This window comes from Mobula birostris, chromosome 1 (genome assembly GCF_030028105.1).
Source record: "Mobula birostris isolate sMobBir1 chromosome 1, sMobBir1.hap1, whole genome shotgun sequence".
Taxonomy (NCBI): domain Eukaryota; kingdom Metazoa; phylum Chordata; class Chondrichthyes; order Myliobatiformes; family Myliobatidae; genus Mobula; species Mobula birostris.
Genome location: NC_092370.1, coordinates 111,109,755 through 111,123,516, shown reverse-complemented (window position 1 = coordinate 111,123,516; position 13,762 = coordinate 111,109,755). Strand labels below are relative to the sequence as shown.

The following is a 13,762-nucleotide window of genomic DNA, read 5'->3' as shown; positions in this document are numbered from 1 at the left end:
TGGACCCTCTCCAGTGCCAGCACATGTCTCTTGGATAAGGGGCCCAAAACTGTTAACAATACTCCAAGTGTGGTCTGACCAATGCCCTATAACACTCCAGCAATACATTGTTGCCTTTGCATTCTCATCCTCTTGAAATGAATTCTGACATTGTATTTGCCTTCCTTACCACCGACTTCACCTGCAAGTTAACCTTTTGGGAATCCTGCACCATTACTCCTTCTGCCAAAGTTCATGACCATACACTTCGTCACACTGTATTCCACCTGCTGTAATGTTGTATGTTCTGTAGGCGTTGAAACTAGTTAATTGTTCATTGTAATATTTGTGTTTCAGAAGTAGAAAACATTGTGTTGGGAGAGGTGAAGCAGATTATCTCCTGAACATCTGCTGTTTTAAATAAAGACTTCTATATCTCCCAGTTACAGCGTGTGGCTCAGTTTAGTCAGTCACAATATGGAGCCCGAGTTAGAGCCAATCTTAAAGGTTGTTCTGTTGTGGGCCTAGAACCAGTGGAAGGTTAGATTTACCACAGAGTCAGTGAACTCTAAAGATATCAGAATGGTATCAAATCAGATTACCATGAACGAGCCAAGTATTCTATTGGGTCAAGTACTTTAGTAAGGGTTACTCGAACTGAGGTTATTAAGATGATGTAAAAGTTTTTTAGGGGAGCTGTGGAAACTATTGTCTTGAAACCAGTCAGCATTTCTAACTTCATTTCCTTAAAATCCAAAAATATATCGATCTGTGTCTCGGATACACTTGGCAAATAAGCCTTCCAGGTAGAGAATTCCAAAGATTCACGATCCTGTTACTGAAGTGATTTGTTCTTCTCTCTATATGGAATGGATGACCCCATATTTTATGGCAATGATCTCTGGTTATAGAAAGCCAACCGAGGAAAATATTCTCGCTGAATCTTGTTGGCATAGTTATGTTGGCAGTTAATCCTTTCTAGTACGCTCACATTGTCGATCTTATGTTATTTGTTACTTACTCTCTGACTTCGTTGTAAGCAGCCCAGTTCTTACTGTATTATTTATTGAATTACAGCATGAGAAGGAAATGGCCCTTCTGCCACTCTGCCAGGCAAACCCCCGATTTAATCCTAACCTAATCATGAGACAATTTACAATGATTAATCAACCTACCAACTGGTACATCTTACGGCCTGCGGGAGGAAACCCATGTGATCACGGGTAGAACGTACAAACTCCTCATAGGCATCAGTGGGAATTGAACCCTGGGTTGCCTGTACTGTGAAACGTTGTACATGAGGCTGCTAAACAAGATAAGAGCCCATGGTATTACAGGAAAGTTACTAGCATGGATAGGCTGACTGGCAGGAGGCAAAAGTGGGGGAAAAAAGGGAGCCTATTCTGGCCAGTAACTAGCGGCGTTCCACAGGGGCTAGTATTGGGATAGCTTCTTTTCATGTTGTATGTCAATAATTTGGATGATGGAATTGATGGACTTGTAGCCAAGATCGCAGATGATATGAAGATAGGTGGAGGCACCGGTAGCGCTATGGAAGCAGGGGGTTTGCAGATGGACTTCAACAGATAAGGAGAATGAGCAAAGGAGTGTCAGATGGAATACAGTGTAGGGAAGTGTGTGGGCCTGCACTTTGGTAGAAGGAATAATACTGTAGCCTATTTTCTACTAAACAGGGAGGAGATTCAAAAATCAGAGGTGCAGAGGGACTTAGGAGTTCTTGTGAAGGATTCCCTAAAGGTTAACTTGCAGGTTGAGTTGGTGGTAAGGAAGGCAAATGCAATGTTAGCATTGATTTTGGAAGGACTGGAATATAAGAGCAAGGATGTGATGTTGAGGCTTTATAAGGCATTGGTCAGACCAGCTTGAACTATTGTGAGCAGTTTTGGGCCCTTTACTGAAGACAAGGTGTACTGGCATTGGAGAGGGTCCAGTGGTGGTTCACAGGAATGATTCTGGAAGTGAAATGGTTAACATATGAGGAGTCTTTGATGGCTTTGGGAGAAGAGTGAGGGAGGATCTCATTAAAACCCATCGAATATTAAAAAGTCTAGATAGGGTGGATGTGGAAAGGATGTTTCCTATAGGACCAGAGAGCACAGCCTCAGAATAGAGGGATGTCCATTTAAAATAGAGATGATAAGGAATCTCTTTATCCAGAGGATGATGAATCTGTGTAATTCTTTGCCACGGACGGCTGTGGAGGACGAGTTATTGAGAATACTTAAAGCAAAGTTTGATATGTTCTTGATTAGTCAGGGCGTCAAAGGTTACTGGGAGAAGAATGGAGAACGGGGTTGAGAGGGATAATAAATCAGCCATGATGGAATAGTGAAGCAAACTCAATGGGCCGAATGGCCTCGCTCTGCTCCCATGTCTTAAGTGACCGATGCAGAATGGCCTCATTTCACCCAGTTTCTATGAAATGATGTTGCCTTCAGTTACATCTCAGCTACATCATCATAAGGACAGCCGGATGGATTTTCCTGCTTTTAGAAAGATATTCTTCCAATTCACACTCATCTTCCAGCATGCCATATTTAAGTGTATAAACAAGTCTGCTTGTGGAATTGCGGGCTTGTGCTTTTGCAAGTAAATGCACTAGTTTGTCAGTACCACATTTTTTGTCAAAAGAACTACTCAAAGAGCTGGAAATCTATCTTCACAACTTCTACTGTCGAAAGAGAAGAGATCCTCATCAATTCATGCTGCAAAGGCCTGTTTAAAGGTACAGCTTAAGGTTTACTCAAAGATCATTCATGTAAAATATAATAATGGTTCTCCAGGATTAAGGTTCTGTACACTGCAAAATGCCTGTTCTGATCTGAGCTACTACTGCCCTCTGCTGGCTAATAGTTTACTGTCAGTTTGGCTGACTGCTGACGTGAATAAAACACATTCCTTTGCACTGCCTACATTTAAAGCAGCAGCCATTTTCTGAACCGTAAGAGTCCACAGGAAGCAGTAATCTGATATAATAGAAAACCAGAATGCAATTTGTTTAGCAGCAGATAAACAACAAACTGCTGGGAGGTGAGGCGATAGTCAACATTTCAGGCCAAGGCCCTTTGCTCCTACAGGTACTGCTGGAGCTTGTTTTTTTTCTTGCTCCAGATTCCAGCGTCTGCCGTCTCTTGTCATTCTGCAATGTTGCTTTGCTGGTTGAGACCAGACTGGCACTTGGGAAGTTCATTCCAATTGTTCAGAGACATACCATTCATCTCTCTGTGCAATTTTACAGCATTATCTATTTCTGCCTTGATTCACTTAATATCCTCAAATCTATTAATTTCAACTCTGAATAATCTTGGTGACTGAGTCTCCCCAGCCCTCCATGGGAGAGAATTCTAAAGGCTCTTCATCCCCTGCATGAATTTTATTCTTTTACTTTCTGTTCTAAGCAGCCCTCTGTTATTCTGAAACTGTGACTCTTCATTCTAGGCTCCTCAGCTGGGGGAAACATCCCCCAGCACTGACTTCGTTGCATCTTCTAATAACCGAGATCACCACTCGATCTCTATTCATAAAAGGCAGGTCTACTTCAATGGCAAGACCACTCCCAAGAACCGGTGTGGTGAGTCCTCACAGCACTCCCTCTGTTGGCATGTACGTCCTTTTCAAGGTAAGTTTCAAGATTGTTCAATATCTCTTCCAGTGTGAAGGAGGACAGAATAATCGTTACCCTAGATCTGATGCAACACAAAACAAAACCACAATAAGATAAAGAACACAATAATTGAAAAAAATAACAATAAATGTTGTGGTGTTCCGGGGGCGTGTCCATAGCTCGCCCCAGCATTCCTAGAGGCCAGCGTTACTTATTGTTCTCGTTTTAAAATGTGTTCGTGGGATTATGGTGGAATGTTCAAGTTCACTTATTGTTACATTTTACGCACAGATTATACAGTTATCCGTTTGTGTGTTTGTGGGTCACCCTAACTGCAACTGGGGTGTGCAATAATCACCTCCCCCATCTGTATGTGACTGAGTGAGTTCTCTCCCCAGGCCATAGTGCCCACAATGTTATTGTGCTGGTTTTATGTACATATGAGTGAGCATTTGGTCCACAATGACAGACGAGATAAGTGGAGATAAACAAGCTTATCTCGTCTGTCATTGTGGACCAAATGCTCACTCATATACATAAGATAGCATGTATACAGAGATTGCATGTGTGTACAGGAAGTGACGCTAGGCACAGGAGTGCTTGTACATAAAGTGACTCTGACAGGAAACGGTGAAGAGGTGGTGGAGGTGCTGTGAAGGAGTGGGCTAACGGAAGGAGGTGGCGATCAGCCTTACTGCTTGCGGAAAGTAACTGTTTTTAAGGCTGGTGGTCCTGGCAAGGTCTGTTCCCTGATGGGAGTGGGACAGTCTATAGGCAGGCTGGGTGGGATCCTTCAAGATGTTAATGACCTTGAGAACTTCAAGTTCATTAAACACACGGAAGTGGTGAATAAAGCCCACCATTTCACAAAAATACCCATCACCTTCCCCAGCAGACACCTGTTTACTATTTCTTATGGACCTCAGAACCCAAAGAACTGGAGTGACAAATCATCCTAAATATAATAATTAATTCTTAAAATGGCAATGCATTGACCCAAGAAATGTAAGGAGACAAGAGTGTTTCAGACACAGGCAATCAAATATGAATTTGTTACATTATCTCTCAGTTGGAAGACTGTGACGCAGAGGAGGTTTTATCATGATGGAGAGTGGGGACTAGCAACTTCTGTGAGACGGGTTAAAATCGTGGTCAGGTGTTTCTCACAAAATGGTGTTTATAATTGCATGTCTGGGATCTTCCTGTCATCGCTCAGCAGTTTAAGATGCTAAATAAATATGTAAAGCATTATTATAGCTCAAGGTTCAAAGTAAATTTATTATAATATCATCATATACAATCTTGTGGGCGTACTCAGTAAATCCAATAACCATAACAGGATCAACGAAAGACCACACCAACCGGGTGGAGAAGCAATGTTCAGAAAGCCAATGAACTGTGAATATTCAAAAGGAATAAATAAGTAAGCAATAAATATTGAGAGCCTGAGATGAAGGGTCCTTGAAAGTGAGTCCATCGGTAATGGGAACAGTTCAGTAATAGGGCAAGTGAAGTTATCCCCTCTGCTTCAGGAGCCTGATGGTTGAGAGGTAACTATTCCTGAACCTGGTTGTGCGAGCCCCGGGGCTCCTGTATCTTCTTCCCGATGGCAACAGTGAGAGGAGAGCATGACCTGGGTGGTGGGGGTCCCTGATGATGGAGCCTGCTTTCCTGTGGCAATGGTCCGTGTTGATGCGCTCAGTGGTGGGGAGGGCTTTACCCATGATGGACTGGGCCGTTTTACACTACTTTTTGTAGGATTTTCCCTTCAAGGGCATTGGTGTTTCCAAACCAGGCTGTGATACAACTAGTCAATATACTCTCCACCACATACCTATAGAAGTTAGTCAGAGTTATAGATGTCATGCCAAATCTTCACAAGCTCCAAATGAAGCAGAGCCACTGCTGTGCTTTCTTCATAATTGCACTTACAGGATGAACCCAGGACAGATCCTCTGAACTGATAACACTGAGGAATTTAAAGTTGCTGACCTTCTCCACCTCTGATCCCCCACCTCCGGTTTCCTCCTCCTGCCAGATTTTCACTCCCCCTCCTGTATGCTGATTCATCACTATCTTTGAGCCAGCCTACAACAGTGGTGTCATCAGCAAACCGAAATACAGCATTGGAGCTGTGCTTAGCCTCTCCGTTGTAAGTGTAGAGCAGGGGCGAAGCAGACGGCCTTGCGGGGCACCGGTGCTGATTGTGGAGGAGTTGTTGTTGCCAAGCCAAGCTGACTACAAGTGAGGAAATCCAGGAGTCAATTGCACAATAACATACTGATGCCTAGGTCTTGGACCTTATTGACTATTTTTGATGGGATGATGGTATTGAATGGCAAGTTTAGTTGATAAAGAACATCCTGATGTATGCACCTTTGCCGTCCACATGTTCCAGTGTTGAGTGAAGAGCAAATTAAATGGCATCTGCTGTGGACCTGTTGCACTGGTAGTCAAACTGGAGCAGATCCAAGTTGCTTCTCAGGCAGGAGTTGACATGTTTCATCACCAACCTCTCAAAATACTTCATCACTGTAGATGTAAGTGCTACTGGACGATAGTCACTGAGGCAGGTCACCACACTCCTCTTAGACATCGGTATAATTGAAGCCTGCTCAAAGCAGATGAGTACCTCAGGCTGCTGAAGCGAGAGTTAAAGATCTCAGGAAACACACCAACCAGTTGATCAGCACAGTTCTTCAATACTCAGCCAGGTACCCCGTCTGGGCTGGATGCTTTCCATGGGTTCACCCAGCTAAAGGCTGCTTTCACGTCAGCCTCAAAGACTGAATTACGTGATTATCAGGTCTGCTGGTTCATGAAGGTTCCTCCATGTTTTGGCAGTCGGAGAGAGCAGAGAAGGCATCGAGTTCATCAGGGAGTGAAGCCCTGTTGTCACCCACGTCGCCTGTAGGAAATGAGAGCATTCAGGCCCTGCCACAGCTGTCCAGCATCCTTCAACGGGACAAGTTTGGTCCGGAATTGACACTTGGCTTTCCCGAGATTGTACCTGGACCTTTTGTAACTTTGTTGGTCATCAGACTTGAATGCCTCCGATCTGGTCTTCAGTTGATTGCGGATCTCATGGTTCATCCAGGGCTTCCAGTTGGGGAAGGCTCTGTATGATTTTGTGGGGACACTCTCATCTTCAACTGTTTTCTGGGCCTGTGGTCTAAGATTCAGCGGTCAGTGAAATGTAAAGTGTGGGGCGGGGGGATGTTAAATGGGGTATCCAAATGACTCCTCTGCTCTTCTGACATAGTGGCATTAGATCTACATCCTCCATCTTGCCACATAGCAACGGTGATTAACATTGCTTTGGAAGAACACCAATCACTTACTTTCAGCCAGATATTGCCATCGGGAGCTAGTGACAATTACTGCACAAGCTGACCTTAGAGGCGTGACCCTCCCTCACCAGAGGATACAGAGGACAACTCAGACCCTTCCTGTTACCCCTAATGGCCCAGTGACCGAGATGACTAGTACAACTAGTGTACGGCTATCTGGACCAGCGTCAAACCAATGACTGCATTTTGCTCTGAGGACCTTGTGGTCGTTCACCTTGTCAATGTATTGTGGATTATTGATGGCTCTACTTAGATTGGTGCAGTTTTGCAACAATCAGTCCCCTTGGTGTCAGTCCTGATCCAATTGTTTGAATGAAAGCAGCAGTTTACTAACCAGAGATATCTGAATGTCGGAGCTGAGGAAAACTGATCACACAAGACTAGAAGAGAAGGCGGCCATCTTTAGCCTGCCTGCCATTCAATATGATCATGGCTAATCTTCTTCATGGAGATGATCCTTGGCTTTTTCCTCTTCCTTCAACAGTAATCTAACTTGCAGCAAGTAGTGTCTGCAAGAATTAGCTAAGAGTAAACATGTTAAAGAGCTGGTGGCGTTTCGCAATTAAAGAGAACAGTTAAAGAGCTTAGAAAAATAGAGGGCTATGGGTAAGCCTAGGCAGTTCTAAGGGAGGGACATGTTTGGCATAGCTTTGTGGGCCGAAGGGCCTGTATTGTGCTGTAGGTTTTCTATGTTTCCATAATCACGATAGGAGATTCTAAAGATCCCAAATTTAAACTTTATCTTTCACAACCTCAAAATATTTCAAAAAACAGTCACCAATGTTACATAAATAATGTTACATTCTAATTTCATACACTTTATTTATACAAGTACACAGGTGGGATATCTGGAATGACAGAATAATCTGGAAATGATTGCAATTGCTTCAATAGGAAAAATAGATTTTGATTATCATGGGTTTAAATATAATGCAAATTGGCCTTCTGGTCTGGGGGCCAGTTATGTACACTGTAACACCAGTACCACGATACGTACCGTGGGCAGGCACTACGGAAGCCTGAACTCTCATACCACCGAGTCCAAGTAAAGATACTTCCCCTCAGTTTCAGCCCGACTGTTTACGCTTTACCTAGATGCTGCCTGGCCTGCTGAGTTTCTCCAGCATTGTGCGTGTTGCTTCCCCTCAACCATTAGGTTCCAGAGTGAACTGGCACAGCCCTCATCACTGCCCTGACTCCATCAAAGTGATGACCAACTGTCTTGGTAACCTGTCCACTCTTGTCAAACTCCATGTTAAATCCCTTGGTGTGATATTTGATTCCACTTTTAAGTTTGACAAGCAAGTTAATGCAGTAGTAAAAGCCAGTTTTTTCCAGCTTCGTATTATTGCCAAAATCAAGCTATTTCTCTCTTTCAAAGATCTCGAGAAAGTCGTCCACGGTCTTATATCCTCCCGCTTGGACTACTCCAACTCCCTATATACTGGGATTAGTCAGTCGTCCCTGTCCCGCCTGCAACTGGTCCAGAATGCCATAGCCAGGCCCCTGACAGGTGCCCGGAAGAGGGACCAAATCACTCCTATCCTGGCCTCCCTCCACTAGCTGCCAGTACGGTTCAGAATTGTTTTTAAGATTCTCCTGTTTGTTTATAAAGCCCTAAATGGGCTGGCTCCCCCTTATATCACAGACCTTCTGACCCTTTATTCTAATTCCAGGTCCCTCAGGTCGGCTGACTTGGGGCTCCTGGCTGTCTCGCGATCTAAATTTAAGTTCAGGGGTGACTGCGCCTTTGCTATTGTAGCCCCGAGACTGTGGAACGGCATTCCCCTCCCTATCAGATCTGCCTCCTCCATCGACTCTTTTAAATCCAGGCTCAAATCTTACTTTTATTCACTAGTGTTTGAATCCTCCTGATGTGGCTGATTTTTGGCTTGTGCCTAGGCCCTTGTGTTGTTTCTTCTGTGCCTATAAGCTGTTTGCCTTGTTGGTTATATCTGTGTTTCTCATATTTGTAATTTTAGCTATTCTGCTCTGATCTGTACAGCACTTTGGTCAACGTGGGTTGTTTTTAAATGTGCTATATAAATAAATTTGACTTGACTTGACTGCAGTTTAATCTATGACCATTTTAATCTTTGTTTTGTTCTAATTGTTCTTGCTGATAAAAATTGTGTATAATTTATGTTGATTTTTTTTCTTGTGAATGCTGATTATCTAATGCTATGTGCCTAGGAATGCCATTGAAAGTAGTTTTTTTATTGCATCTGTGTATAAATATATTTGTACAAATGACAATAACTGACATTCACTCTCTCATTTCTGTTGTTGCACAGTGTCAATAAAAACACACGTTTGTGTTCAAGACCTTATGATAAGAGAAATGTATTTATCTTTAGTACCAAAACTCGATTACCAAAATAGCTGTGGTAAGAAAACGAAGTGTTGGGAACTCTTAACATGTATGGAAAGAGGACAAAATACTTTTTTTCTGGTCAACGGCCATTTTAATTTGCAAAACTTTACTTTTGCTCACGATGTTTCTCGGCTTACCAACTGTCTTGGTAACCTGTCTACCCTTTTCAAACCCCCTGTTAAATCCCTTGGTGTGATATTTGATTCCACCTTAGGGTCTGAAACAACGAGAGAAAATGCAGAAAATTTTCAGCAGCGGCCCAATTCAATTTGGGTTCACTTTATCTCAGCCTGCTGCACATTTGCGATGCAGCAGGGGGCGCCTGAGGGCCCAACTACACCCCTAACAAACATGGCGCCTGGTGTTTTCTAAGCGGACGCCTATTTTCCCGTAGGAAGATGGTGGCATCAAATCGTCATCCAACTGCGTCGGAAGTGTGAAGGGCTAAAGGAAGTGGGAGCTGTTCCGTTCGGAGCCGGGGTGTTCGTGCGGCGGCAAGATGATGGGTTCTGCCAGGGGTGGTGTCCGCGGGGGACAGGATCAGTTCACCTGGGAGGACGTGAAAGCGGATAAACATCGTGAGAATTACTTGGGTGAGCAGGGACTGTCCGGTGGGGTGCGGGAGGGAGAGGGCCCGGGGAGACTCTTGTCGGTTGTGGAGAAGGGGGAGGCGGGCGGGGGGCTATTTAGGGTCAGGGAAGGTGAGCAGGGGTACTTTTTGGGTCCTGGAGAGAGGGGTGAGAAGAGGGGGTGTGAGGTCAAATCATGAGAGTGCAATTTTCATATAGTTACTTACTCTGCTAGTATTAGCTAGTATTAGTACCATTGAGTTATATTGAGAAGCAATCCAAGAACACGCACAGAAATAATGTTGATTTGAAATTTTCGTTTGCCTTTTCCAGGTGATTATTGACTTGGGGAAAATTAGTATTCAGCCTGGGTATTTGCGTAGTTTATAGTACAGTACACTAACTGGAGCATAAGGCTAAAAGTGCAGTGATTTTTGTCGTCCAACAGTCCATGTGCTTGAAGTAGTCTTGTGATAGTTGATCTATATAAATTCGTGCCTTGTTATTGACTACACATAGGAAACTCGCTCATGGCACCAGTTGGACGATGGCAGAAAGGGAGGGACTTAACCTGGTACACTAAGGAAAAGAAAACCGAGGGGAAGCAGTCTCGCGAAGAGGAGTTGATGGCTGTTCGGAAAGCTGAGCAGGAAGCCCTCATGGCAGCACTGTGAGTTGAGAAATTATGTATTCCTTCCTGCTTTATCTCCCTCCCTCTTCCAAAAGCTTGTGCTAAATTCCTGGGACTGTGTTTGCCTTCCAAAGGATACCACCAATCAGCTGCTTTTTCCTGGCCCCATGGTGGGACACTTGCCAACTCGGCAAATCGGGAATGGGTTCCAGGATGTTTGTGGTCCTCATGGAGCTCAGCGTTAGGCAGATTGAGGTCCTGACCATGGGGTGACTGCAGAGTGAGCCCTTCCAAAAAGGAGTAACTGGGATTTGTGTTTTGGATTAAATGTAGTTTTTTTTTGCAGGATTGTATTCAAAGCACTGTCAGTGATATATCAAAGGTAAATCTGGAGGAGGAGTAAGGGAGGTACAGATACAGTATTATGTGGTTTCTGAACATTTTTTCACATTTCATGTTTACCAAAAAAATAGTTAATGTGTGCATTTGTACATTTTGCAAGTGATTCTGCACAGTTACTCGTATCTAATAATGGTAAATGCAGATTATATACATCTGGATTCCAAAGTGGCAACTTGTCGGATGTGTTAATGTATTAGCCTCACAGTGGTTTAGGAATTAAGGCTGTTTTGACATGCTCTCAGTTTCATATTTTCACCAAGATGCTTCGTCTTATTTGGAGCCCTGAAAATTTGCTATGCTGACGTTTCTATGATGGTATTCTTATGAAGTCAGTGTAGTCTCTCTAATTTGTGCATGAACTGGAGATGTAACTTATAATTCAACATAGTCAATAGTCACAGAGCCTTGTTTGGAGAATGGCTAGTATTAAATAAAAAACAGAATGTGGTTAAGTCCCATCTTAGGAAAGGGGATTGGAGTTTAAGGAAAGCGAAACAGTAGATATTTCAGATTGAAACCTGATTTCACAACCTGGGTTTTTCCTCTAAATTGCTTATATTGAAAAGAGGACATTTGGCCCTTTGGGTGCAGGTTGTGTCCCAATGGAGGAATCCCATTAGTCACATTTCCCACCCTTTTTTACTACAACTCTGCACAAATTTTCGCCCTCACTGCGCAGTTTGAAGGGAAATGATAGCAAGTGGGAGATTCTTAAGAGTGGAATAGCAAGCGTACAGGAACAGGTGAAGGGTAAACCTGGCAAGTTCAGAGAATAACACAAGAGACTGGAGTAACTCAGTAGGTCAGGAAGCATCTACAGAGGGACATAAACAATCAGGGTTTCAGGCTACGACCCTTCTCAGGCTTAACCTGCTGAGCTCCGCCATTGTTTTGTGTTTTGCTCAAGATTTCCAGCATCTGTAGAATCTTTTTGATTTGTATGTTTGGGAAACCTCTGCTGACGAGTGAAATTGAGGCTGTTGTCAAGAATAAGCAGGGAACTTGCATCGGGTTTAGGAGTTGGGGTCAGTTGAAACTCTTCATGACTATAAATGAATTAAGAGATGAGGGCAAAGAGACTGTAAGGTGCATCTATTGGATAGGGTTAAAGAAAATCTTAAGAAGGCCTGTTAGGGAGTATTCTAGAGTTATGTGAATATAGAAGATATTAATTCAAACAAGAACCACTCTTCAGTTCTGTAAATGTACATAAGTTCAAGAAGCTTACAATTACCTTTCATTTTATTTGTAAATTGCAAGCAATAAATTGAAGTTAGAAGAACAGGCTAAGAGATTGCATGTGTAAGAGCCAAATGGGAGTTGTATTAATTCGCTTTCACCAAACCAGGTAACACTGCACCATTGTGACTTGAGTGCAAGCTGACAGACCAGATGATGATGTCACTTAGCATATCAAACGTGGTCACAGTGATAGACAATCAATAGTTTTTGTGTAATTATCATAGTGTTCTCAGAGACAACCCTGACAGCACTAATTTTGGGTGTCTGCTGCTTTGTTGTCAAAAGGTTTTAGAATATTTGTGTTAATTAGTTTCTCACGAAGGTATTTGAACCTTTGGAGGTGTCTTATCAATTACAATGTGCTTCCCCAGTGTATCTCAAAGGAACCACTTGTCAACCCAAAGTATTGAAGTAACCAATGTCATCGTAACTATTGAAATTGTATTGAGTCACCTACTGTTACCTCTGATCTTAAGGGTATAAAATGTGAGGTACCTTTAGGTTTGTGAGCCTCTACCAAGTATGTCAACAGAATTATCTCGTAATGAATAGTGATTTCTGTTTCACCAGCTTCAGTGTCCCTCCAGTGACTTTGTTCAGTCACAACGAGATCTATAGCTATATTAAGGGTAAAAGAGTGGCTAGGGAGAGAATCGGTCCTTTGTAGAGATCAGCAGGGCTGCCTATGTCTTGAAGTGAAGGAGATCATGTTGTTCCACTAATGCTCTGGGCTTTACAGGTAGTGAGGTCAACCCATGGAATTAAAGGCCATTGATGCAAGTAATAGGGAAGATGCTGGAGGGAATTCTGAGAGACAGGATCTATCAATATTTGGATAGACAAAGTCTGATTAGGAGGAGTCAGCATGGCTTTGTGTGTGGCAAGTTGTGCTTGAAGAATCTTTTAGTTTTTTGAAGAGGTAACTAAAATGTAGATGAGGCTTCGGCAGTGGATGTTGTCTGTGAACTTTAGCAAGGCTTCAGCCAAGGTCCTGCTTGGTAGGCTGGTCTGGAGTGTTATGGTAGGTGTCATGGAGTCCAAAGTGAGCTAGTGGGGTGGATTCAGAATTGGCTGTGAGGTAGGAATCAGAGGGTAGTGGTTAGAGGTTGTTCATTGGAATGGAGGCTGGTGACTAGTGGTGTACCACAGGGGCTAGTGTTGGGAACCTTGTTATATATTTAAATAATGAGTTTGATGCAAATATACAATGCTTGAGTAGTAAATTTACAGATGAAACAAAGTTGGATGTTGATAGTGAAAAGAGGTTATTATAGATTACAAGGTTACCTTTAACAGTTAAAGAAGTAGGCTGAGGGGATTTCAATGAAGATAGAAGCAAAAGTACATAGTTCATTGAAAGTTGCATCACAGGGCAGTGAAAAGGGCATTTAGCTTCCCGGCCTTGAGTCCGTCTAGGAGTTGGGACATATCGCAGGTGTATAGGTCCATGGTGAGGCTGCACTTGAAGTACTGTACACGGTTTTGTCTCCCTGCTACAGGAAAGATGTAGTTAAACCAGAAAGAATGCAGAAAAGATTTGTAAGGACGTTGTCAGGGCTAGAGGGCCTGTGCAGGGAGAAGTTGGTTAGA

The 13,762-nt window shown here is 43.2% G+C and overlaps 1 protein-coding gene across 3 annotated transcripts in view; it reads left to right on the top strand.

Annotated features, from left to right (window-relative positions):
* Nucleotides 1–2,918: 2,918 nt before the first annotated feature.
* Nucleotides 2,919–13,762, top strand: part of c1h1orf35 (chromosome 1 C1orf35 homolog) — a 26,478-nt gene continuing 15,634 nt past the window's right edge. Inside the window, exons 1-4 of one of the 3 annotated variants that reach the window (XM_072260111.1) lie at nt 2,919–3,077; nt 3,439–3,619; nt 9,723–9,921; nt 10,417–10,567. In XM_072260111.1, the coding sequence (XP_072116212.1) occupies nt 9,828–9,921; nt 10,417–10,567 (245 nt within the window). In that variant the 5' untranslated portion in view covers nt 2,919–3,077; nt 3,439–3,619; nt 9,723–9,827. The remainder of the gene's footprint in view (nt 3,078–3,438; nt 3,620–9,722; nt 9,922–10,416; nt 10,568–13,762) is intronic. The other 2 variants (XM_072260120.1, XM_072260129.1) reach the window with 2 other exon arrangements.